Below are 26,838 nucleotides of genomic sequence, written 5' to 3'. Positions count from 1 at the left end.
ACTTCTTATGAAGATTCATTGTATTTCTTATTACCCCAGCAGGTGTTACACTACAGAAACTGATTCTGAGAAAACAGAAACAGTTTCTAGAACTCAGGGATCTTTGTCACTGATTACCAGTAGTCAATAATTCAGTTAAGCTGGAATTCTTTCTCTAATTCTGAAGTAACTTTTAAGTGTCAGTGCAACCATCCACTCACATCCCCTAGGTCAAATAGGCACACCTGTGCTAACAGTTCAGTCCGCAGGGGCAAGGAAGCCTCAGCTCCTCAACTACTGGGCACAGACAAACCAGAAACCTGGTTCTCCAGCACAAAGGGGTCCAGTGCTCTAAAGTCAGCGTAAAAAATGCACATGCTTTTCATAAGAACATCAGGGGACGTGGAGATTATGGTGGAAGCCACCACCATGTAACCCTATAAAAGCCAAACATAACAGTAAGCTCTGAGATCCCATACCACATGTGTAGCTGGACTACAGGTATGCAGAGACCTGGCAAAAGGGGATGCCCATGCTGTGGCAGAGACAAGTACAGAATACTCAAAAGACTGGTGGGTAGCTTACTACAGCCATGAGGTAATGCAAGATTTTTAAGTTTACTAACTAGGCACGTAATAAATGAATAATTTGCTTAAGCGGAATAGTGCGGTGGTCTATGTATTTAATTGGAGGATTCAAAAGAACTGACAGTCAGAAGGATATTTATAATACAAAAAAGACATTATATACACATATACACACATGGAATATATCTATATCTATATAGATATATATAACTCAGTAAACTTGAATAGTGCCTTTATCAAGAGCATCTTAAGGCATTCAAACATTTTACTATGACATTGACCCAATTTATTATCTTTTTGCTTTGGCTGAATTAAAACAAACAGATTAAACGTCTGATCTGAAACACAAAAGACATCTGAAACCAAAGCCTAATTGTATCTTGGGTGACAGCAGCATCATCTAAGAACTCACCCACTGCACTGCCTATTAGCTGAATAATATTGAAAGGAGTCTAAATAAATCATTCCCACTCACAGCTTTGCAACAGCAGAAGATATGTCAGTCTCAAAGAGACTTTCTAGCCATATATTCTATATATTCTATTACAAATCGAGGATAGAAAAGATACAGCAAGAGGGCCTGCCCTAGGATAGAATGCCACTGAGTATCAAATAGTATTTACAGTATAGTTATAGGATTATAGAACATTTTATAAATACAATTAATATGTATACAAGGGCACATAAAAGAGAAATTTGTTTCCATGCTTTACAAAGTGAATGTAACCTGAACTAAAACTTACTGCAGAATTCGACAGCTGCTGGTTAGGAGCCTCTCTTCTCAACTGCCTGTACAAACCAATCCCCATCACAGGTCACCAGTGAAACACCCATGTTTTAAGCAGCAGCTACGTAGAATCTCAATGGACTCTGAATCTATATATGAAACATGAAGTTTCAAAACATGGGTAAGGCATAGCACATTGGAGAGTTGTGACAACAGTTATGTACAACTAACTTTCTCAGAGAACTTGTACTGTAACACACTGCATTTTGCAATACATAATACTGCAGCATATAGGTGGCAAAATTCAAACAAGGTATATTACAACTTCTAACACAAGATAACAGAAAATGCCAGAAGCATCTACCAAATTCTAAAGATGTGAGCTCTTCCTATATTTGTTTAAAAATGGTAATATTTAATATTTCAGTATTTGCACATGTCCTTGAATCAGTGATTTCCTTTACTACAAGCAATCGTTTTTACTTGTGTAAAACTGTGCTGCCTTTACAGGACCCTTTTTTCTTTTCCTTTTTTTTTTTTTTCCCCCCAACATATTGGCTAAAGACCAGTTATAGTGTTAAATGGGAATATACTATAATACAATGTAGGCAGAGGAGAAATATACTCAGATAAAAAGGCAATTTAAACAGTCAGTTTAATGAAGAATTGACATTATTTTCTCTGCACACTTCACAAATGGTAAGGCAGGCTTGGTTAAATTACCTTTAACCAGTAATATATTATACTTTACTCCAAGACAAGTAGACCAGTTTTACTGGGATACTAACTATGAAGGAGGATAATCTTTGAAGTTTATTTACATGGAAAACAATCTTTTTTACATAATATATAAAATGGAGTAGTTACACACTGCAGCCACTTTATAATATTTAAGCTAAATGAAATGAATCTTAAAAGCTATTTTAACAGCTGTGGAACAGGCAGACAGAACACGAATTGTTTTATTAAGCTACAAACCCATTTTCATTATAGAAAGTAACTACTTGCTTAAGGAAACAGTTTTTCATAACCATCTTCTACCCATAAGCACTTCACAGTAGGGGGGTGAACTTCCACAAATGTTCCCTCTTGTGACCAAGCCTGTTTAAGAAGTTTTCCCGCTGCCGACCCTCTTTACGTCAGTTCGCTCCTTCCTTGGTTACGCCAATATAAATCATTTTTTGGACCACACTGGAAACTGGATCACTGGAACATGCTTACAAGAAACAAACCTCCAAATACTAAACACCAAGCAGTTTTTTTTCACTGATCCAGTAATTAGCACAGCACTACAGACAGCCGCACTGGCACAGAGATAGACACTGAACTGGAGCACAAAAAGGGAACAAATGGCTGGAAGCGCACAAGAATTCCTTAAACCACCTTGGTGACAAAAGTAAACTAGTAACTGACTTTTGCTGCGGGAACAGCTATGAATACCAGTTTCATGATACTTAGATAGTCACAATGCCAGTGCAATGGCACAAATAATAATTTAAGAAAGCAGTAATGCTTACAGGCACATTATTAAGATTATTCATTGGAATTCAATTCCAAGGAGAAGGGAATGTTTTAAAAGACATGACAGTTTACTAAAAATAGTGCATTTTCTTTACAACTGCGTTAGCTTCAGGAGAATGGAGGAGAGGAAGAGATAAAAAACATATTTCCTTCTGCCTCTCACCTGTAACTCCTGGTCTTGTCCCAGGGAAGCTGCTTAGAGGGTTTCCCTCTCCTTCCTGTTGCCAGAAACCTCAACAGGCTTAGAACCTATCCAGCATGAGACCCAAGGGGATGCCTGCTCACCTCTTGCAGGGAATTATGAAAACAGTAATGCAGGAGGCAGCAGACACAACTCTTAAGGTACTAACTCTGTTCTGAATTGGGCTGTGAAAGACGGACCGCTGAAACTGTACTGACGGCTCGGGCTGGTGCACAACATTTCTCCTGTCTGTGTAACTAGGAGAAAAACTGTTAAAGCCAAGTGAAATTGGTCTCCACAACAACAGTCTCAAGAGCCATAATTTATAATATTTTCCCATTACCATCTCAAACACATAATAAACTACTCTAAAATTTATTTTTCAAACTAAAAATTCCAACTAAAGCAGAACTGTACACACTTTACAGTTTGGTTGCAGTCGGAAAATTAAACTAGATTTCAGAAAGTGTTTTTCCTAAGGCTTATTTTCCTCTAATAACTAGAGGAGAACTGATGACAGGAGACAATCAAGTTATTTCTCAGTGAGCAGTCCTTCTGTTTTGAGAGTATCAGCCACCTGCTACAGTGTTACTAATGTCAAATTCAATTCCTATTTAATAAAATACTAGTTCTAATGCTTTATTACTTCACAATCATACTACAGCCAACACTGACACTTTCTTGTTCCAAAGCTGAGAACTAGGCCACTACCACAGCATCTGGAAACATTTCACCAGATCAATGGCTCAGTTTTTCCAACACTGTGAATAATTAGGCTAAATACAGTGAGAAGTGAGGGTACAGCAGCCTTTTTTTTTTCCCCCTCCTCAGAAATGTATCAGAGTGTTTTATTAGTGTAAAGTAGGTTTTATATTTGGTCAACGCAAGGAAAAAACTGCCATTAAAAATTCTGAAGCTGAGATTTGTTTTCTAAAACTATTCAGTATATGTACAAATAGATACCAGGCATCATCATAGGAAAAAAAAAAAAAACCAACCCAGAAATCACTATTTCCTATTTTGAGTACTTAGAGTACAGAGAAACAATAATAAAATTCAAGTGATTTTTTTCTTCACCTAACATCAAATCTCTTCTAAATTAAAGAATTAACAATGCTGGAATAAATTAATATTTGAAAAGGATTTCCCTGTATTCTCAGGAAACAAAATGTACAGAGAGGGAAGGAGAAGAGACAATTTTCTTAGTGTTTAAAAAAAAAATAAAATTGTGCATGTATTTACCCTAGCAATCTTCTCTCCATTCTCTTAAGAGAAGAGACACTTCAAAAATTGCAGCTGCAAAGTAAGTTTAGTTAGTTTTTAATATTTATTCCTCTACTAAACATAAACCAGGTCACGATTCTGAACTCCTCTACCTGCCTGTTCATCATCATCATCATCATCTGACTGCTGTTCTGAGTTCTGGGAACCACCATACTCATACTCAATGGGCTTTGGATTGTTGTATGGGTAGCCATTGTCATCAAAAAACCTTCGGAAAGTGAACTCATAAAAAGCATGTTCAGGATGTTTTCCATTTTTGTACCACCCATTAAGCGTATCATTTCTGTTCCCTTCCTTATCATCATCACTCCACAATTTATCAGGATCAACTGGATCAAAGTTTGATGTGTCTGTAGGATGAGCAATTTTGGGAATGTAGAAAGCAGACTGCCGACGTAGATCGCTTGAAAAATCAATTGTTTTAAAAAATGGATGAGCTTTTATTTCATCTGCACCATTTTTGCCTAAACGATCTTCTGGCCCTCGGCAGAGTTTAATAATAAGGTCAGAGGCCTCTGGAGTCAATTTAGCTTGAGGTGGAATATGAAGTGCAGTTTGCCAGTTGATAACCTTTAAAGCAAAAAGAGGTGTTATTCTATTTATAGTTTCATAAAAAGAAAAAAGCAGTGAAAATTAATGAAAACAAAAAAACCAAACAGTCACAAAGCAATCATTCAACACATCTAAGTGTTTACACACTAGAGAGGGGAAAATGAGAAGCTGCTCTTTCAGAAATACAAGGAATGTTTTGTCTGGAAGTCTGAAAAAATCCAAGTAAAGTTTATTCACACTCCAAATCTAAACTAGAGTCTGGCATGGAATAACCCTGCTATAAACCAACAAAGATACCATAAAATCCAGCACCTGGACCTGAGATTAGGCACATGGCTTGCAATCTTAAAAAGAAGGAGAGACAAATTTTTATTTATTTGATGCACCGGAAAGATTAACAGATTTTAAATTTTTTTAAACTCATCTTGCAAGCTGAATGCAGTTTTGCAAAAATGACACCTGCATTAAGATTGCCCTGGTGGTTTCTCTGAAATAGCTGGGGCTCAGGAAGGAAGGGACCAATGGCTCTGAGCTGCCAGGAACCCCAAGCAGCCACAGTCATTTGCTGCTCCTTCACCTTTGCATGCTGAGCCCCTGCACATGTATCACCAAAGGAAATCCTCTGCAGGGAAGCAGGCATGGAAGCCAAGTGGTGGGAAAAGAACACCCAGATGCTGGAAGAAAAGAAAAGAAAGTGGAAATAATAACTGGAACAGGTGCAAGAAGTGAAAGGGAATGGCTGAGATCTGAAACGTGATTTTTAGTTGGCAAGTTTACTGTATGACCAGGTGAAAAACATACAAACATGATCCTTGAAGTCCCTTTAAAAATTAAGTGCATCGCCACAGTAATGTAAAGTTTACAATGTTGTTGGTTTATAAAATGTTTGGATAGAGCAGCACTCTCGGAGATCACCTTTGATTCCATTAAAAATTAGAAAGACTATGTAAATTTCAAGCCTGCTTTTTTCAGACTGTTAATACCAGACTTTCAAAGTTACCTTCATTTGTGTTTCCAGTGGTGTCTGTGCCAGGAATGGAGGCTGCCCCACTAACATTTCAAAGAGAATTACCCCAACACTCCACCAGTCACACAACTGTGTGTAACCTGAAAAGAAGTCAAAACAAGGTAGTCAAAGGCTTAGTATAATTTTAATTTTGTATTTCTAAGAAGAAAAAAGGTTCACAAGAGATTTCTACTCAATACTTAAGATTTCCATATTAACAACTATTTCTTTTTTGTCAAAAGTGGCAGTGTAAGGAAGGTGAAGCAAGCTGCCTGAATATCAGTTACTTTGCAGTGAGATTACAGGGCAAAAATGCATTACCTGTTCGTAACAACACTTCTGGTGCAATGTAATTGGGTGTGCCAACAAGGGAATGGGCCAGACAGCGCTGGTGCTGGCGTGCAGCCCTACGTTCAAGTGGTTTCAGCCGATCTCCACACCTGCAATTTGCTGGGTCACCCCATTCGTTACTGAAATCCATACTGTCTTGACGTGCGTGATCACCTATGATGGAATAAGAAAGATGCCAAAGTTGAGAAAGATAACGTTAGTTCTTATCTAGTATGAAATTTTCTTTATTTGTTAACATTTCTTGTTGTAAGACAGAATCTGTTTCAATTTCAGCACTCAATTTGAGAGCTAAAACTGTCATCAACATCAGGATTCTGACTTTTTGATTATGATATCAAGTACCAACTTTTGAGGACACTGTTTTTATGTTCATTTTTGACATAACTATGAGAAAGTATTGGGTTTGATATTTTCTCAGTCTTTCCTTAACCACACAAGGGGTATATATTGTTCTTGCTCTTATGTAAACAGGAAAAAAAACAATATTTAAAGCATCAAAAAATAAAATGGGACTTTAAACCTTCAAGTTCTCTCCAGAGACTGTAACAGTCTGGCCTAAGATACATGATATTTTGATAAAAACGAGTCAAAAGTAATTTAAAAATGGTTATGAAGGCATGTTTTTATTTCTGAAAATGTTATTACAAAATCTGTATTTTATTACTCTCAGAACTGTGAATTCTTTTTTCTCTACCCTTTTTTTTTTAACCTGTTGTTTTAAGTCCAGTAGAATTTTTAAAAGCTTACTTAAACCTTTGTCAGAAATCAATAGGCTACATTAAAAGGAAGTACATGAGACACTCAGAACTTGGGGAAAGGTTTCAAGAACAATTACATTTAAAACATCAGACCTATCTTCAAAACAGCTAGGGCTGTTGTCTATGTAATTATCTCACTACCACTGTGATTTTCCCTCTCCAAATTTCAGAAGCCACTAATGGGACACACTTACAGCAGCACAGTTCATTCCTTCTCCCTTAAGGAATCAATGCTCACACTTACAAACTCCCCCTAACTAAACACTGCTTTCTGTAATCTGAGTGGTGTGCAGACATATTGTTAGATGCGTTATTATTCAGAAAGGAAACGGCACAGTCATCTTTCTAATCATTTATTAAGTTCCTTGCAAAGAACGACATGTCAACAAACTAGCAAAGAAACCTTTTATATTTCTCTTACCACTCTGGTAGTATTTTGAATCGTGGGTCCATCGAAACCCTGTACAGAGCCCGAAGTCAGTCAGTTTAATATGACCATCGCGATCTATCAAGATATTATCAGGTTTAATATCTCTGTGGATGAAGCCCATTTTATGAACACTTTCAACTGCGCAGGTCAGTTCTGCTGTGTAGAACCGTGCCAGATTTTCTGGAAAGACACCCATTCTAATTAGGAGACTCATCATATCACCTCCTGGAATGTAGTCCATTACAAAGTACAAATTGTCCTTATCTTGGAATGAATAGTACAGGCGAACCACCCATTCATTATCAGCTTCTGCAAGGATATCTCGTTCAGCTTTAACATGAGCAACTTGATTTCTAAGCAAGACATCTTTTTTCCTCAGAGTTTTTGTTGCATATAAGGCATTAGTATCCACTTTTCTTGCTAGGCAAACTTCTCCAAATGCACCAACTCCCAGGGTTTTAATTTTTACAAACATTGACTTGTCCATTTTAGCTCTTCTTAGCCGAATATAATTAGACTCTTTCTGGCACAACATTTTCCTCATTTGATCTCTGGCTTCTGGTGACAATCCAACCTGTACAGCAAACAGAATTAAATGTGAAGAGTGAACAGTAATCTTAATTCTTGGTGATCGTCTTATAATTACAGGGCTTAGGCAAAGCAAACCAAATACTTGTATACAGCATAGGAAATAACATTTAAAGGGGTTTTGTTTTCATTTACACATTAGGATTCTATGAAAACATATAGGAGTGATACAAAACAAAACGTGACTACTTTCAACAGCAAAATGCACGAGGTGCCATGCACCAGAAGCTTCTTAAGAAGGGAGTATGTTCTCAAGGAGAGAAAGGGTAATTTACAAACTACTGATAAAAACCACTGCAAATAATACTTATCTGAGTAACAGTGTGCATCAACTGTCTCCCTGATTCTCTGCAGAGCTGAAGGCAGCCAAGACATGCCTAGGAGCAGTAAGTCACCGAGGGCTAACCGAGGAGCTGCCATGGGCAAGGTTTCCACTCTCTAGACTAGCTAGAGCAGAAGTCACTAAACTTCCTCACTACGTCAGTAGAGTTCCAGTTGTGGGAGGCAGCATGCGACACTCTCACGCTTCCCTGTGTAGCTACACAAACCAGATACACACTGTACTCTTTCCTACTGTCCACCCACACCAAGCACGTGCCTCTGCCACAAACCAAGACACAATCTTTCCTCCTATCACATAACCCACCTCTTTCTAACAGGATCTCAGTCACTCTCTCAATCTCTCTCCACCCTACCTACCAACCAGAGCAGAGGAATTTCTGTGAAGGGGCTCACTCCTCCACACTGTGTCAGTTCTTGGCTCCCAGGAACATGCCCCTATCTTGAATGAACATCCCTGGTGTTCTGGCCAACACCACTAACATTCTGACAGCTGAAACACTCAGACCACACAACTCATCACCTGCAGCATGGAAACCCTCATCTACAAGAACCACACTGACCATTCTTGTATTCTAACCTGTGTTCCTCCTAGGGTATTTTTGCTGGCTTCAATTCCTTTAAAGTGCCATTCAATTCCAGTGCCATTTTTCTTGGCAAATTTCAAGCCCTGGAATCAGAATATCCCTTCTTTTTGGTTTTAATGTCAGCAGAATTTTTCTTCATCTTTTATGTTCTTTTCTCCATGACACTACCCCCACATAGCTTGATATTCATTCCTTCTTTTGTTTTTTTTTGTCAGCATTTTCAAAATCTTTTACGTTCCCTTTTTCACACCATCTCAATTATTTTATCTGCTTATCTGGCTTGAAATCACCATCCTACAGCAAGGATTTCCAAGTTCAACCTACAGTATATTCACTTATTTTTTCCTGGACATTCTGATCATAAAATTGAACGTGGCCCAACTGAATCCTTGCAAACATCACAACTATTATTCAAGCACTATTCTAGAAGCTTTCAGTTTCTTATTGTCACATCTTGCAAATTCTTGATAACAAATCTTGCTGTTTCAATCTCCTTAATACTTCAAATGTTTAAGACACTGTCTGCATAACAGTACTCAGGACCATCATAAGGATTAGGGGACCACTAGTCTAGACCTGTATAAATCACATGTTAATAAACAACTTCTACTTTGCCTAACTTACAACATAACTTGACACAAAATATAATAGACATGACTGAGAAAAAAGGCGAGATAAAAGATCAATTAGATATCATTCAGTATCTTAAAAATGCCTTCAGAATACTTTATGTCACCTATTAAAGAAAATACTATTAGAACACAGAAAATTTCTTACAGGCATCACAACAAAAACGGATCCAAAGGAGATGCAAATAGCAAAATGCATACAAAATACTTGTCTACCCAAACAAACTTCACAAGGAATATCAATTCAGGAAGACTTAAAGGGGGAAGGCTGTCTCAAATTTGAGACAAAATTTTTTGTCATTATCAGACAGCAGTAGTTAGGACTGGGTAGCAGTAGTTTAAAGACTGGATGTGGGACAGACAATTTCTTGATTCAGAGTAGGGAACTGAACCTTTCTCAGCACATTACTGCAGGAATACCTGGGGACTGTTTTCCAGGACAGAAACATCTTATAATTTCTGTGAATTAACATGCTTAAGGCACACTTCAATGCAGAAGGGAAGACTTTTTGAAGACTTACAAATGTCAAGAAGACATATGAAGTCCTGACACTGTTAAAGTTCAGACAACAGATTCATCTTCTCAAGTCCCATCTGACCCATGAAGTCTCCTTCAGTACAGCCCTACCTGCACACAAACTGAACCCCACTGATCAGTTAGAAACTGGCAAAGAATATAAATCTAGATGGCAACAAAACCCTAGGAGGAGTGAGATGCAGTACAGTAATTAATCACTGTGAGACATACAAATAATCTCCCAAAACCTTCTACCTTTACCTTCTAGCACCTGCTCTCTAGATGATGCAACCTAACAGTATTGCTGTAAAAAAACAAAAATAAAAACAGCCGAAGTAACACAATTTGACATCTCCTCCCTCAATCCATCTTCGCTCTTTCCTAAACTATCCACAAAACAGATGTTCATCACAAACTAGTCGCTCTCTGCATTGCTGTATTTTCCCTAGAGCTCTCCTCAGCTACAGCATTTACCAAAAATTAACCAACTCTGTCAGCTAACACACTCATGCACATATACTTCCAATTATTTCTAGTCAATGTCGGACATGAGAGCTTCCTGAATTGCTCTATGATACCACCCAATTTGCTCTCATTTTGCTCCCTTCTCATCTTGCTGTGCCTTAAATTATCACTTAAATTTCTCTTTGTGACAAAAGACATCTAGCACAATTCCTGGCCAGATTCACACATCTAAACTAAGTATTTTTGAGACAGCTCCACTCTATTCCCTCTGAAACAGCATAGAAACATGTCACCTATTCCAGAAATACAGCATCCTGTGAAGGCAGGCATTTCTGTAGGGATGACTTCTGGGTTTTTTTTGTTTTTTCTTTCAAAATTTCTTCCAAAGGGGAGAAAAGAAGGGATTTAATACTTGTTTAATCCTCTTAAACTTCCTGAAAATAAGTAATGACCTAGTTTCCCTTTCTCCTCTCATGAAGACCCAAAATATACCTCATTGTTGTGGGATTCCTCTCCCATACCCTTACGAAAAAAGAGATGTCTGATGCAGCATAATATCCCATTTTCCACCCTTCACACTGTAATTAAACATCCCAGTTTTAAATCTAGTATAATTATTAAAAATTGCATTTCATATAAGAAAAGGCATTTACTGGGGTGCTTTAAATGCAGAAGGAAAATATCCAGAAAAGTTGTATCAGTGTTTTCATATAAGTAATACTTATGCTTGTGATACTATGGAACACAACACAGTAAGAAGGGAAAGTGAAGTTTGCAAATCAACATTAATTGTAATCTTACATTTATGTACTCAAAAATAGTCAAAATAAATTCATGCTTAATTTTGATGCAGGATTGCATGCAAAGCCCTCTAAAGAGGGATCATGCTATTCTTAATAAATACTATTGCTCCAGAATCTTACTTGTCTACACAGGGATGTAGGCTACAGAGTTCAGGAAAGCTTCCCACACCTTAACAGTTTAAATCAGCTGTTAGTGGAAGTGAAAAGGAAAGAGAGAAGACTAAGAATAAAGATCTAGAAAGAGTTCCAGGAAGAAATCTTGCTAACATTTACATATTTATGATTAAGCAAACACTTACAAAACACTACAGCTTACATTCAAAGAGTAAGAAAACATGGAATTAAAAAACAGCAGTTCAAGAAAGTGGCATAAGCCACATAGAATAAATTTAAAAAGGTACACCATACTTATGTCAAATTTTCAGCTACAATTGTTAAGAAATATATACAAGTAATACATCTCGAATTTCCATTTCTGCAAATCTTAATTTCACTACTTCTCACTATTTTCTCTTTTGAAATGACATATGCATATATCAGCTCCAGTTTTTACCCTTTTTATTTGGTTTAGTAGAACAGTGAAATCCCAGAAACAGACCACTGATTTCATGTAGGCATGAAGAAGCTGATTTTACATGTTTTTGCTGATGTCTAGTTTTTATGACCACATTCAATTACCCTTTATTTAAACAGATATCCTTACAGACTGGATTATAAAATACTTAAGCAGCTTTAGGCATTCTAAAAGTTTAACTTTTAAATATTTATTTTTTTGATTTGAACTTAAAAAACCCTGTTGCTGATGGAAACAAACTGTAGAACATAAAAGGTATCACTGTTCGGGTGACTACATAAACTAACCATCCCACCACTTGTCCCTGCTTTGCTTGTACCTGCAATGTTTATTTAATAAATATTTTAAAATCATTAAAATACTGCATATAACTAAAAAAATCAGGATTAAACAGAACTACACTATGAGTCATCGAGTTAAATTACAGTTCCTGCAATGACTTTACTTCTCCTGCCTTATCATACATAAGCCAGATGAACTACATTTAGACATGCAAAAATCTTACTTAAAAACCCCAATTTCTAAGATGACAATGAAGTACATAAACAAAGCAATTAAGAACTTGCCACATCTCAAACACAAAAACTACAAATAGACTTCAATACCACAATGTTCTATTTATCTGTACTATTTAAACATTCTACAATTAAGACATATTTCTTAAAATTCATACAGGAAGAGTTCTAGTCATAGATTTAGAAGGAAGAAAGAGTTTACCCGCATCATTTCATTCTCTAGTTGTTTTTTCCGATGCAAACGCTGCTGATGTGACTTGAGTATATTCTCCACATGTTGCTCCATGAAGAATTTAAAGGCTTGAGGGGAATAGCTTTGAATGCGAGACTCTCTTCTTTCTTCATCTTTCTTGTTTTTCCTAACAGGAACAGGTGATGTTGTAATTTGTTTCTTTTCTTTATCTGTTGAATCAACACATTCATAATTCTTTTCATTCTCATCCTCCTTGGATAAAATAGGTGGTTCCTCCTTGTTGAGTTTGGGTCCTGTTTCATACAGATTGACAGAGGGATTCTGGTGCAGCAAGTGTTTTGGGTAAGGTGGTGGGGGACCCTGGTAATTTGGAGCCTCTGCAACAGGAGACATAACTGCCATATTTGTAGATGGACTCTCAGAGAAGGGAATGGTCTGAACAGTCTGCACTGGTTGTGGCATCCAGGAAGGGTGAGTGGGCGCTAAGGCAGTCTGTAGCTCTGGTTTTAACACACGCATACTTTTTACTGGTTGCTGAATGGGAGCTGGCGTTATCGCTGTTACTGTTGTAGCCGACGGCTGTGAGCTGCTAGAGTGACTCTGCCTGCTCCCATGATGGTTGTTGAAAGAATTAGAGCGTACGGGAAGATTGGGCTGCCACGTAGGCATGTCATGCCCATTGCCAGGGGATGACTGCGGTTGCACAGGGGAAGGTTGTGACCAGGATGCGGGTATTCCAGCCACATTTGTATTATAAAGTTCCATGTTGTGACTATTTCTATTTGGCACCATTATTGCCTGGGGAAGATTCCCATTGGTGTATGCTGAAGGAGGAGCAGATCCTCCTGCCTGCATCTGCAGTGCTGTGGGACTTTGCCTGTTAGTTGGATTCATGGGGTATGGGGGTGGTTGGCGACTCACTGAGTTGCCAGACACCACATTCTGGTGAACTATGAATTCTGCCTGACAATTCCCATTTTGCATTCCGGCTCTTCCTGAGGGAAAACTAAATTTGCTGTTGGCAGAACTCTGCATGATTATTGGTTGCCTGCCAATGGGGACAGTGCTCATGCCTCTCTGAGCCTGTGTGGAAGAATTTATGGGTGAAGGATTCATAGGTGGAGGTGGGTAACCATCCTGCCACGCTCCTGGTGGCACTGGAGAAATACGGGAGATCACATATTCCATGTTTCCAGAGTAACGCTTTGTCTGAGAGTTTGGTTCCCAGGAAGGAGGTGGAGGAGTAGTTCCCCTCGGAGGGGGTGTCTGTCCTCGAGGAGGTGGAGGAGGAGGAGTGACACTCCTTATCTGTGGTAGAGGCGGGGGATTCACTCTTTGTCCATTGCCAGGATGAGCCTGCGCAAACGCTGCAATGCCAGATCCAGATAATGGCCTTCCTACATCAGGCTGAGAGCTGGGGCTCTCTGAGCGATAAACTACACCATCTCCCAGGGAAGGGCCGTGCCTCTGAGGAACCAAGGACTCCTTAGAACCCTTCCAGCTCTGCTTGCGGTTAACTGATTGCTGTACGGTCCCTGCTTTTACAAGAAGAAAACACAGCATTTATATTATTGGAAAGTATTTCTATTTACTGCTTTGAATATTTTATTCTTATGAATTAATTACTCCAGAAATAGGATGGGAATTCTCTGACACAGCATAATCCACCGTACTTCACATGAAAAATTTATCTCTATCTAGTAATACACAGCATGCTCAGCACACAGTAGAAGAGCAAAAAAATGCAATGAAACTATAGTAGCAGAGTTTTTAGAAATCACTTTTCTGAAGATGCATTTTGCTTCAGTTACAGATGCACTCAATTTTTAATTGAAAAAATGGTAATATGCAAAATTATTAGGCATATTACATAATTTTAATCATCCATACATGCAACTCTCAGAAGAGATGTTCAGTACAAACGTAAAAATGCAATAGCACAGAAAAACAGGTTTAGCCATGTTGCTATTCCTTCCAGTTTAATACTTCTAATAAATGTTCTTAAACTAAAATTTAACTGAACATTGTAGAATCAAACAGTCCACTTACACTCTTGTATGTATACAGTTCATCCAAAGTTGTTACATTCCTTGCATGTGAAGTTTGATTAAGTCCTTCAATTTCCTTTTGAAATTTTCCTTTTACCCATAAAGACTAAGTCATGTTTTTATGGGTAAAAGTGTTGTATATAGGCAAGAATTAAAATGGTATGAAAGCAGAACTTTGAGCTGAACTCTACAATATATTTACTGATGTTATTTTGCATCATATAAACAAAACAGTATGCAAGGAACTGATAGTGTATGCAGTCTCATTGTGCTTTTTACAATGTCATTACTGCGCTACTTGTAAACACATACAGTACTGTATGTAACTGCTGAAAGTCACTGCATCTTCAGTAAAAGAATGTGTTAATTACTGTATCTTTGCAAGTAACACGGAAAGTCATGGCTAAATGGTGGCATTTAGCTAGCAGCTTCATACAAGCACCAACCGACCCTGCTTCACAGACCAGCTGAAAATAATACTGTACTTCGCCACTCTTGACTACTAGTTTTCCCTCATACTTATGTCAATTTAAAATGTATCTCTATAGAGTTAGCAGCTCAACACTCAATTTCAGTCAGATATAAGTTCAGTATTTCTGCTGCACATGACAGTTACAGTTTGTTTAGGTGTGTGCTACTAAAACCTGGTAAAAAAGAAAACATCAAGATGCATTAAAAATGTGCTTGCAGATGTTAAGAGAGCAATAATATCAAGTAGCAAAATTCTGACTCTATTGCTACTAAAGCTACAGCCCCCTAACTTCTATAAAAACATGAAGTCTGCCTTTAAAACCATACAAGCAAAATCTGGAACCAATCAGAAAATTAAGCAGAGAGAGCACTCCTGAAACAGGACATCCTAAAATACAAATATTGTAGCCATATGATTGATATATATATATATTTACACACACACAAAAGTACACATACATAGTGCTGCTGTGTGGGAGAGTGTGTGAAAATAAGATTTCAGTGCTCACCAATGACTTCTAAATGGCACCTGACACTGAGAACAAAACATGGGCATCACACCAATGAGGGACAAATATTACTAGAATGAGATCTGAATGCCATTCTTTGTATAAAATACTTACAGAGAGTACTAAAACCATACAGTTATAAAAAGAAACATTTAAGAAATTCACGTCAAATGCACCTATCTTTCAGAAGAATACATTTTATACTTTACATGCTATTTTTAAAAGCAAAAAAATGTATCTCAACATCTTCTCTGTTCCACTGTAAGCATACGAAGGAGGAAAAATATTTTCTATTTTTCATCTATAAGAATACACTCAGTGAGTTACTGAGTTACCATGGATACACCTACCTGGTGGTTTCATACCTGCATTTACAGGTCTTGCTGCTGCTGCAACCATCTGTTCCCGACGAGGGTCCTGGTAGCTCATTTTACTTATAAATTCAATTGCAGCTTCTATACTACGGTTGTTAGTTTGCCTAAGAGCCTGTATAACCATATCCTAAAAAGAAAATTATATACAAAAAACAGATTACAAGAAAGTACCAAAAGTCACGGTTATTTATCCAAATACCCTCCAGTAATTTTACCAAACTGCATAACGGATTTCTCTCAATTTAAAACTAATTTTAAAATGTTTTCTCCACAACAGATCCATCGAAATACTAATACAGTCTGGATCTTCAGGAAAAAAAGTTGAAGCACCCTACTTTGATGTAAATTGTGTTACTTTGCTATTCATACAACCAGGTTGCTTGTACGCACTGAAACACACTACCCAGGTAACAGTAACATGATGACCAGAGATCCCTTCCAACCTATTCTATGAAAGATACCCTAATGTGAAATTCAGAACTTACGGTTTTGCTCATTTTCCTTCAACTCAGCATGACTTTTTACTAACAAATATCCATTAGTTTCTCCCTAAAAAATTCTTCCTGATGAGGGCAACATTATTGGCAGAATTCTATTATTTTTGGGGTAGATGTAGGCTCTGTGATCTTAGAGATCCAAACACAAGTTTTGACTTGATGGACAATCCCAGCTTGGTCAGCGGAAAATATATTATGGACCAGTGGGTTCTTCCATTGACTTGAATGAGATCAAGGTCAAGCAATAGAGGCAGAATTTCAGAGATGGTTAAAAGTCAGGCACTGCTCTCCCAGTTATACTGCACGGGATTTGTGCAGCTGACTCAACAAGTCTGAAATAAATCCACAGCATAACTCCCTATAATTAAGCACACTGTCTTTAGTGATTTGTTATGGCCATACTTTATTGTATCAAAGCAATCATTTCAGTTCACATTATGTTTGAACAGGTTACCTATATATGACAGTATTCACCTCCTACTAAATCAATGGAAAAATCAGAGGGCTCAGAAAGGAAGCATCCATTTCAAAGTCAAACTCACATTTATTCTTTCACAATGCCTGTGTACATTTTTAACACTACAAACATACAAAATTACACATAGCCTTCAGAAACCGTAATTAAATTCAGTGAACAAAGCAGAATCTTAAATTATTTTAAAATTTAAAAAATATGTATAATAAGGTTGTTACAATGCTTGCAGACCAGCGGACATAGTCATAAAAGCAGATACAACTTCTGATCTCATAGCTCCTTCATGAGACAGTTATCTGAAACACTTCTACTATTATAAACAAGACTGATCTGTTGCAAAGTACATTTTCAGCACCAGTACACTATTTGTTCATGATACAAACAGGTTAGGTTGTCCAGAGTATTTAATTTCTAATTTCAATATACTTTTATAGGATCCATCATTTATTTGACGGTCCCAGAGAGTGATGGTCAATGGAGCTAAATCCAGCTGGCAGCTGGTCACAAGCGGTGTTCCTCAGGGCTCGGTGTTGGGATCATTTCTGTTCAACAGCTTTATTTATCTTCACAGAATCACCGAATCAATTAGGTTGGAAAGGACCTTGAAGATCATCCAGTCCAACCGTTAACCTAGCACTGACAGTTCCCAACTACACCATGTCCCTCAGCGCTAAGTCTACCCGACTCTTAAACACCTCCAGGGATGGGGACTCTACCACCTCCCTGGGCAGCCCATCTTGATAAGGACAGAGAGTGTATTATCAGTAAATTCGCAGATGACACCAACTTAAGTGGGAGTGTCAATCTGCATGAAGATAAGAGAGGCACTACAGAGAGACTTAGATAGATTGAATCGGTAGGCCAATGTTAACGGGATGAGCTTCAACAAGGCAAGTGCCAGGTCCTGCACTTGGGCCACAACCACCCCATGCATGGCTACAGGCTTGGGGAGGTGTGGCTGGAGAGCTGTCTGGAAGAGAAGGATCTGGGTGTTCTAATTGACAAGCAGCTGAACACGAGCCGGCAGTGTGCCCAGGGGAACAAGAAAGCCAATGGCATCCTGGCTTGTATTAGAAATAGTGTGACCAGCAGAAGTAGGGAGGCGATAGTCCCCCTGTACTCTGCACTGGTGAGGCCACACCTGGAGTATTCTGTCCAGTTTTGGGCACCTCAATGAGAGAGGTATTGAGGTGCTGGAGCGAGTGCAGAGGAGGGCAATGAAGCTGGGGAAGGGCCTGGAGAACAAATGCTATGAGGAGAGATTGAAGGAGCTGGGACTGTTCAGTTTGAGGAAGAGAAGGCTGAGGGGAGACCTCATCACTCTACAGCTACCTGAAAGGACATTGTAGAGAGGTTGGTGCTGGTCTCTTCTCACAGGTCATTAGTGACAGAACAAGGGGGAATGGCTTTAAACTCCAACAGGGGTCGTTTAGACTGGACAAGAGGAAAAAAATTTTCATAGAAAGTGGTCAGACAGTGGAATAGGCTGCCCAGGGAGGTGGTGGAGTCACCATCCCTGGATGTGTTTTAGGGTTGTTTAGATGAGATGCTGGGGGATATGGTGTAGAGGAGAACTTTGTAGAGTAAGGCTGATGGTTGGACTTGATGATCCCAAGGGTCTTTTTCAACCTGAATGATTCTATGATCCCACTCAATTTTCTTCTTAATCCATTTCAAAACCAAATCTACCGTCTTTTTAGATGAGTAATTCTACAGTATATAAGCCTAAACCTAAAAGTTCACATCACTGAGGCATAAAGACACAGAGAATCTCAAAATACAGAACCAGCAATATTTTAAAAGATGAAATAATAGTTCCCTCTTCACTAACCAGAGGACCTGAGTAAGAGCCAAAGGACCTCTCTGCCCTATAGCTGAAGAACAAAAACCTTGGTCACCTACGTGACATGAAGTATTCAATGACTTGAAGAGCATCCCCTCAAACACAACATGAGGACTGCCCTTGAATCCTAATAAGCAAGAGAGATTTCCTGTAGCTATTTAGGGTGCTTTATTTAAAAAAAAAACAAACACAATAAACAGCATTCTACCATAATTATTATACATATACGTATTACTAGCTACATACACACTATATATATATATATATATATATATATATATATATATACATACACACACACACACACACATACACCTCTCTATCTCTTCAGCTTTAACCCTGAATACTATTTACTACTTGAGGGATAGGGGGTAATAACCAGAACATTTATGACATTCAATATAAATAAAATATGTTTTAAAAAAGGTAAAAATATGCTGCTTACAGCTGGACAACACACCCCAGCTATGATCCAGTCCATAAAACAATCCCAGCTCAAAATACATGCTCATTTCATTCCTGCTTGCTGTCTCAAATACCCCCCACCAAGAAAAAAAGCTCTCCTACTTCAGCTGTATCTGTCCCTGCTGGTGTTCACAGGCCAATGACATATGGACTATGGTGGCAACACAACCGTGGGCTAACACATGGCAGAAACATCTTATGCTGGCACTGTGCCTGAAAAAAGGTCAATATAACCACCAGTGTCCTGGGAATTCCCAGTTGTATCCAAGAACAAAGGGCAGGAGCAAAAGGCTTCAAGTTACAAAGGATCCAACAAAAATTATGAACTTAAGATACCTTTATAGTTTATTTTTCAGCCATATACCATTCTTCAGCTGACAAAAATGACTGCAGGTTTAATCTGCAAAAATGTGTTTTCTTTTTTAAAAAGTACATCAGTTCTCACATCCAAAAAAACAACCTGAGCAACAAACCACAGAGCAGGAACAAATTATTAAAATACCATTGTTATAAGATTGTTCCATTCTTACTGAAAACACAGCCCAGACTGTCTATCTGAGCAAGCAAAAGGAACATAAAAAACTATTATCGGCACCTGACACTGGGCCAGTGTTGAGGAAAAGCCAGCTGGCTGTTTTGGAGAGGCTTACCCCTGGTAGAGGTAGATCTCTCTGTAAATACCAAAGCATCACAGCCAGCAGATCTCGTGAGCTGGTCACTACTACAAGTAGTGCACACCTGTAAAGGCAATCCCTGTTGTGGCACTGGGCCTCTTTTCCTTTGAAAAGATGAATGGTTTGCTAGCTTTTTTTATTTAAACCTGCTTTTGTACTCAAGTTTACAGAGAAAACAGGTGTAATTTACTTTGATGTGCAAATCCCAGTAAAAACACAGGAGCTGTAAGTGTATTAATTTATTCCTAGAAACCACTTTTTAGACTCCTTTCACTTATTAAAACGAATGAATGGAAATAAATTCAGTCAATAATTTAAAAAATAAATTGAACAATTATATTTAGTTCCCTGTTCTTATAATGAAAATAACAGCAGAATAATTACTTATGTCCAAGATTTTCAAGAGGCTTGACAGTTTTGTCTTGAGAGTGTACTGCAAAAAAGACACTCTGCAACTGTCTTTGTCATGTACCTTGTTATTTTATCTGTATCTGATAAAGTGCATAAAGTAAGGATAGCCAAATTTCTTTCTCCAAAAAGCTGGAGCTTCTATAAGCCACTGATGGAAAAAGCTCACTAAAATTCATATCTGAAATACCTGGTATTGCCTTTCAATTTAGAATGACCATATTTTATCAATATATTTTAATTAAACATAATGCAAAACTCTGTTGAGTATCAGAGGCAAAATCCATGTTCTAGAGTCCAGTTCTCACTGCCTTAAACAATATAAATAATTAAAACAACCTACCACATAAAAACAAACTGCACAAGACGCTTAAAGAACAAATCAACCAAGGAACAAAAGCCAAGCCTCTTTAAAACCTTCTATCCTTCTTCTTCATTCCCCATTATTACCAGTTTCACTACATCGTATTAGAAACCTACCAGATTTTGAAGAAACTATTTCGCTTACCGTATGCTGTTCAAACATTCCATGATCAACACCCCAGCTAACATTTAGTAATAGTTTATAGTTAACAGAACACCAAATCTTGAAAATAAAAAATTTACCTCATCAAAGCCAGCAGCTTGTAAATCTTGCAGCATTTGTCGATTAACTTCTGACGTTCCTTTGACAGCTGAGGTTGTTTCGTTTGCAAAAGGCAGAAGTGAGTTTCTTATCTCCTGCAAAACTTTATGATATGTTACAAATTTGGGGGGATTTCGGCCTTGTCTAGGATCTTCAGATAACATTTTGCCCATGCTGTGATCAGCTTTAGCAGCATCTGATGGTTTCGGTAAATTCCTGAGGCTCTCTCGTATTTCCTGTAGCATCTGCTGGCTGCTGCCAGTATAGTTACTGGCAGGGAAAGTCTTAGGCCTCATCTGTCTATAACCTTCTGGCTTCTCACTTCTCTTCATGAAAACATGTATATATGCAACCTCCACCAAGGACTCGCAAACACCAAAATTCAAGGAAGACTGGTTGGTAGTTTCAGAACTTGTGAAAGCAGTGCCTCTTCACTGTGAAACTGTGATTCCTGTAGTGCCGGAGTTTGTCACAACCCAAACCTGCTATCCTGTCAACAAAACAAAACAAACTCCATTATATGTACAGCAGTGAAAAAGTTTACAATGTAGCACTGGTGGCAGTAAAACGTTCACATGCAGCACTGCCTTCACAGTTATTAAAACCATGCTAAGCAACTTCTTCAGGCAGTCTTTCTCAACCTGAATTACAGACCATGTTGGGCTTCTAACAGTCCATTAACAAAAAAAAAAAGTTTTAAGTGCCTCAAGTGGGAACAGTCCCGAATTGCAAAGGATGTGGATAGAGTAAAGAGGAACTCAGTGTGGTGGGCAAGGCTTTCAAGAGGAGATATGAACTGCTGTGTGTGCTACTCCATCACTGCTGCTTTGCCTTCCCTCTCTGCTGGGTGCTGTCTCCATTCATCAGCTACGTTTTCACCAACAACACTTTTATAGCTGAAGGTGCCAATTCTACTACCCAGTTAGTCAGGATAGGGACCAAGTACCCTAGCTGTTCAACAGTTCTGAGATCAGGCTCCACAAATAGATGGAACTAAGTATAAAGTACACCAGTGAGAATATACAATTACCATGATTTTATTGATTCTTTAGTACTCACATATGTAAAAAGTAAACACTCGCCTAGCTCATCACACACACCTTCATGATTTCTTGTATCATCTGCCAGTTAAACCTGCTTAAGGGTTCAGTTTTCTAAGGCTGCCACAGTCTTTCAGTTCAAGTCTCCCTGAACCAGCCTTCATCAATAGGTAAGCAATTTGAAAATTTATTTTACATAAGGGAAGATGAGAAGAGAGGGGAAAAACAAAGAAAATTTAGTCAGACTTCTTTACTGTAAAACTGTGTAACAACTCAAGCATCAAATTCACTGAGAACATAGCTGTGATATTTGGTAAGGGAAACAGAACTTTCTGCCAAAAACAAATAAAAACCGTTTGCATTTTGAAGGCACTGACTCATCAGGGAAAGAAGCCTCTGTCTGCAGAGAACTCAAAACTCTGCACTGGTGCTGTGCACTGGATAGTATTGTAGCACTGTAACTGGTATGGCAAAGGATGGAGCAACTTCGGTGAAACACTGAAGAAGTTAGAGAGCATTTGCCTCTTTAGAGTATCATGAAACAAAACTTTGGCAGTCATTGCTGATCCACAGGGGAAGATCAATTAGTAAGACTGCACAAGATACAAAAGTTACATATTTTAGCACTGTCTTTTCTTCACAGGCAACTAGAAGAATGATAAAGTTCAACTCACACTGTTCCTTTACTATAATACAACATCCAACAGTAGCAATACTGAAAATGTTCTTATTTTCTTGTTTCAAAGTGTTTAAAATTTGCATTCCTAGTTTGTTTTGAGGATTCAGATGTCCGCAAGCATCTTTTGTCTCTTAAAGAAGTAGCGTGCAGGTAAGTGTTTCTCATATTAGACATGAACTAAACAGGTGTCTAAGTTTTACACAGTCTACATAAAAGTCACTCTTTCTTCATCCAAGTTTCACTTCTACAATATTTGCACTGTCACAAACAAATTAATGATTCAGTGATTAAGGAAGAATACAACAATAAGTTAATAGGAAAAAAACTCTCTAATATACACATGCAAATTATATGAGTTAAATACAGATGCTTACCCATATACAAATAAAACCTGAAAATCTGAAGTACTACATAAATAAGGACTGTGAAAAGAAACACAAGGGACACCCAATTAATGTCATTCTCTTCGGAGAGCCACTTAAGATTTAGATAGTTCCATTAGAGAAATTACATTATTTCTTAGTTGCTACAACTGCACCCACAAGTTTTCTTTGCCCTGTGATAGGTTTGAAACCTTAAATAAATGTAATTTGGTAGTTCTATTAAAGTTTTTTCCTACAGTCTAGTAGCATATAATTCTTCGGTGCTCACTGAATAAAGAAAAGATCATCAGACATGTAAGTGAATTTTAATAATACACTGAAATTTTGTTCAAAGTATTAAGAAATCTAGATTCAGCAGAAAGTACGGCATGAGAGCAATCAAAATGCAATTTAATTTTGACCACCTTCAAAATCATTTTCAAAACATGCCATATTTAAGACCATGTTGAAAATACATTGCCAAAAACACTTTTTCCAAAGAAAACAGAGTAACTATATTTAGAGCATTTTACTAGTTTTGCTATGGATGTTCCTTTTCTTTCCAAGAGACCTGCTTCAAAAAACCACACGTGTTGGATATACAAGTGTGAGGATATATGCTAATAACACTTGAAAAAACCATCACCTCTGGAAAAGTGAAACCTCTACCATAAACCCATCCCAAAATACAGGACAAGGCCAAGTATCTCTGAGGTTTAGCAATCTAGATTACGTGTTCAAATTCAGTCAAAATTAGGAGTAATGACTCGTTCACCACTGGCAGGTTAACTAGATGGAATAGTTGATATTGATCTTGTGTCACACATATACCAATGAGGGAAGGAAAAAAAATGTCCTTACCTAAGTTATTCCTTTTAACAAGTTCCAAAGGCCTGGAATTCTGGAGAAAACAGCTGTTTTGCACCTATGAATTTTACCATAATTTCACCTGGTATTTCAATATTCACTTTATGGTTACACCACAGCTAGTTAAGATAAACAAATGTAACACCTCTAAGAAAAATCACGGTTAAATTAACAGGACACTTAAACCATAAGTCAGGAGACCTAGAGCCTATGACCTAGGGGGGGGAAAAAAACCCCCAAAACAGCTTGTGTTCTAACTTCTTTAGGTGCAAAACTGAGAGAACTGTATTTCTTTCTGAAGTGCTTTGAGAACTTTAAAACAATGATGTCAGTAAGTGTTTGATAGCTATTATTTTGCTGGCAACTGCAGTTTAACAGGATACAGACTAAGCAGTCTTGAGAAATAAAGCTGCACTTTAACATAAGTTTTTAGCAGAAACAGAGCTTTACCAATGTAAACTGTCCAGTCCACTTATCTCCCACCACTTCCTAGCTCCAGCATAACTGTTTGTATGGCCACACAGAACGAATCAAGCTAAGGAACATACCCAGATGAATAGTAACTTTTTGGTGGGCGAGTTGTTTCTTTTGGCAGCAGTGATGGTTAACAGCGGTTTGATACATGAAACTACAGTCTTAATTGCTCTGAAACCAAATTAAATTAGTCCTCCAGTTTAATGAAGTATAAGAAACGAAGTATTACTAAAGTTCACCTTGCTTTACACATGAACCTCAAAATTCAGACAGACATTTGCACACATCTTAAAGCAAGAAAGTTTTGACTGCTCAGTAAGAAACCTATCTCAACTACATACATCTAACTAGCAAACACAAACTGTATCCAAGGGAACTGATGTCTATTCCCCCTTGCACCTTTGTTCATTAAATATAAACTATAAACCTGTTTGTTAATGCAGCTACTTGTGCTGATGAAGTTCTCCGCTTCTTAAAGGAGTCAAAAAAAATTTTTTTCCTTTTTCAAAATATGAGGATAAATTATTTTTTAGATGTAAAACTAAGTTTGCTTGGTTGAAACCATCAAAAGGAAACTGTTCTTCAGATAACAGGTCATTGAGCCATAAAGCCGTTTCACAAAGGATTAATTTCCAGTGCTAAATGTTTCCATATGATGAGGAAAAAAATGGACCCTACAATTAACAAATAAAGACAGCAACATACTGACAGGGAAGACTGATCGGGAAATGCCCAGAGGCAAGCTGAACACTGGGAACATCGTGCATCTGCTCTGCTTGTTTCCATTCTTACACCCTGCTGTCTCCCTGAGCGGGACACAGCTCTCCATACCGACAGATGTGGCCTTAGCTGGCCTCGGCAGCAGCAGCAGCGATGTCGAGAGCACGCACGAGGGACCTTTACGGCCACCGGAGCACAGCCACCTGAGGACCACAGCGTCACGGCCACGGAGGCGATCCCTTCGGCGCAGCAGGGCCCAGCGCTTGAGGCAGCACCCGGCGCTGGAGGCCTCGGCGCCGGAACGAGCGCTGAGCATACGACAGCCGCCGGTCCCCCGACTCTGCCTCGACGCCGGGACACCCGCGCTCCTGCCGCCCAGCGGGCCCCAGGCCGCGACCCGAGGGCGGCCTTGGGCAGCGCCGGTCCCCCCGCGCCGCCGGTCCCTCAACCCCGCGCAGGAGCCAAGCACCGCCGCGGGGGAGGCCCGACCCGGACCCTCGGCCGGCGGCGGCACAACGGCGCCAACCGAACCCGCCGCCCCTCCTGAGGAAGGCCAAGCCCCGGCGGGGACCGGAGACGGCACTGTCTCCCGCGGCTGCGTCCCTCCCGCTCCCGACGGGGAGAAAAGGGCCCGGGACCCCCCCCTCCCAACCCCCGTCGGCCGTGCCAGAGGGCTCGTTATCGACCCGCGCTGCGGCCGCGCCTCGGGCCGTCGCCCCCAACCCGCCGCCGCCCCCCCTTCGCCACCGCGGCGCAGCGGACCAACCTGCGGCGAGAAGGCGGCGGCGGCAGCGCCCCGGGCCCGGGCGTGGGCGCACGGAGCTCGGCTCGGCCCCGCCCCGCGCGGCGACGACGGCCGCGGCCTTCCGCGATGCCGGCAGCGGCTCCTCGGTCCCTCCGCCAGCGTCCGCCGCCGCCGCCACGGGCCTCTCAGTTCGGCGCCGCCATTTTGTCGGTGTCTGCGCCGCGGAGGGCTTCCCGGATATGGGCAGCTCCCGGCCTGCCTTGCGCGCCCGGCGCTAGCCCCGCCGCCCCGACCCGGATGGAGCGCGGCGGCCGCCGCCCGCCCCCGGGGGCAGCTCGTCCGGCCCGGCACCGTGCTGTGCTGTGCTGCCCGCCTCGGCAAGCCTGCGCGGCGAACCACAAAAAACAGATCCCCCCTATCCCCCGCCGGCTTCCAGGCAGTGCTTTTTTCTCCCGCAGCACTACCGAGCTAGGTGGATAAACACCGATTTTTCTAGCGGGGAAGAAAGTTTTGCCGAGCCTCCGTAATCTAATTAACACCGAGCGAAGGGCTCGTTATGGACCAACGTATAAGTCGCTGGGAAGGAAAACGCCCTCAGTTATCAGTCAGAGACGCATCTCGACCCTTTCTTCTCAGTGTGTTGCATGTCAAACCAGTGGGGCTGCAAAGTGCACGACACTCGATGGAGCCCCTTGGCAACTCCAACATTGCTGTATGATGGGGGGACAGCCCTGCCCCCAGCGCACCATCCATCTCCTCCAGCCAACACACAAATTCAGATCGGGTAAGGTACTCTATCGCAACTGATCAAGAACGCTGTTCTTGCTGATGTGGAAATCAAGTACTCTCTAAAGCAATTTTGAGGGAAAAGGCCATGTAAAATCTTCTAACTTCATCTGTTGCTGCCCAAATCCTGACTTTCCCTTCATCCTTCAGATTGTATCCCCAGGATTAGTCCAGATTATTTAGGGTTACT

At 39.7% G+C, this 26,838-nt stretch overlaps 1 protein-coding gene across 4 annotated transcripts; it reads right to left on the bottom strand.

The window, feature by feature from the left end:
* Positions 1-644: 644 nt before the first annotated feature.
* LATS1 (large tumor suppressor kinase 1) lies at positions 645-26,221 on the bottom strand. 4 transcript variants are annotated; one of them, XM_074896572.1, is made up of 8 exons: positions 25,884-26,221; positions 20,957-21,465; positions 15,965-16,115; positions 12,596-14,124; positions 7,368-7,950; positions 6,159-6,341; positions 5,832-5,938; positions 645-4,849 (listed from the first exon to the last, which is right to left on the bottom strand). In XM_074896572.1, the coding sequence occupies exons 2-8, from the start codon at positions 21,305-21,307 to the stop codon at positions 4,334-4,336; spliced, it is 3,420 nt and encodes a 1,139-aa protein (XP_074752673.1). In that variant the 5' UTR covers positions 21,308-21,465; positions 25,884-26,221; the 3' UTR covers positions 645-4,333. The 4 variants fall into 4 exon arrangements, with proteins under 4 accessions (XP_074752673.1, XP_074752674.1, XP_074752675.1 ...); XM_074896573.1 differs by having other exon boundaries at positions 12,596-14,121; XM_074896574.1 differs by having other exon boundaries at positions 15,980-16,115.
* Positions 26,222-26,838: the final 617 nt, after the last annotated feature.

This window comes from Athene noctua, chromosome 1, assembly GCF_965140245.1.
Source record: "Athene noctua chromosome 1, bAthNoc1.hap1.1, whole genome shotgun sequence".
NCBI lineage: Eukaryota > Metazoa > Chordata > Aves > Strigiformes > Strigidae > Athene > Athene noctua.
The sequence above is the reverse complement of the archived record's forward strand: the minus strand, read 5'-3'. Positions and strand labels throughout refer to the sequence as shown.

What these genes read in the sequence shown, in the direction of transcription:
- LATS1 (XM_074896572.1), bottom strand. Translation starts at nt 21,307, where the DNA reads ATGAAGAGAAGTGAGAAGCCAGAAGGTTATAGACAGATGAGGCCTAAG. An exon ending in TAGAGAATGAAATGATGCGG is followed by an intron (nt 7,951 to 12,595) that starts GTAAACTCTTTC and finishes TTTGCTGTACAG; the next exon opens with GTTGGATTGTCACCAGAAGC. An exon ending in AGAAGTGTTGTTACGAACAG is followed by an intron (nt 5,939 to 6,158) that starts GTAATGCATTTT and finishes ACTTCTTTTCAG; the next exon opens with GTTACACACAGTTGTGTGAC.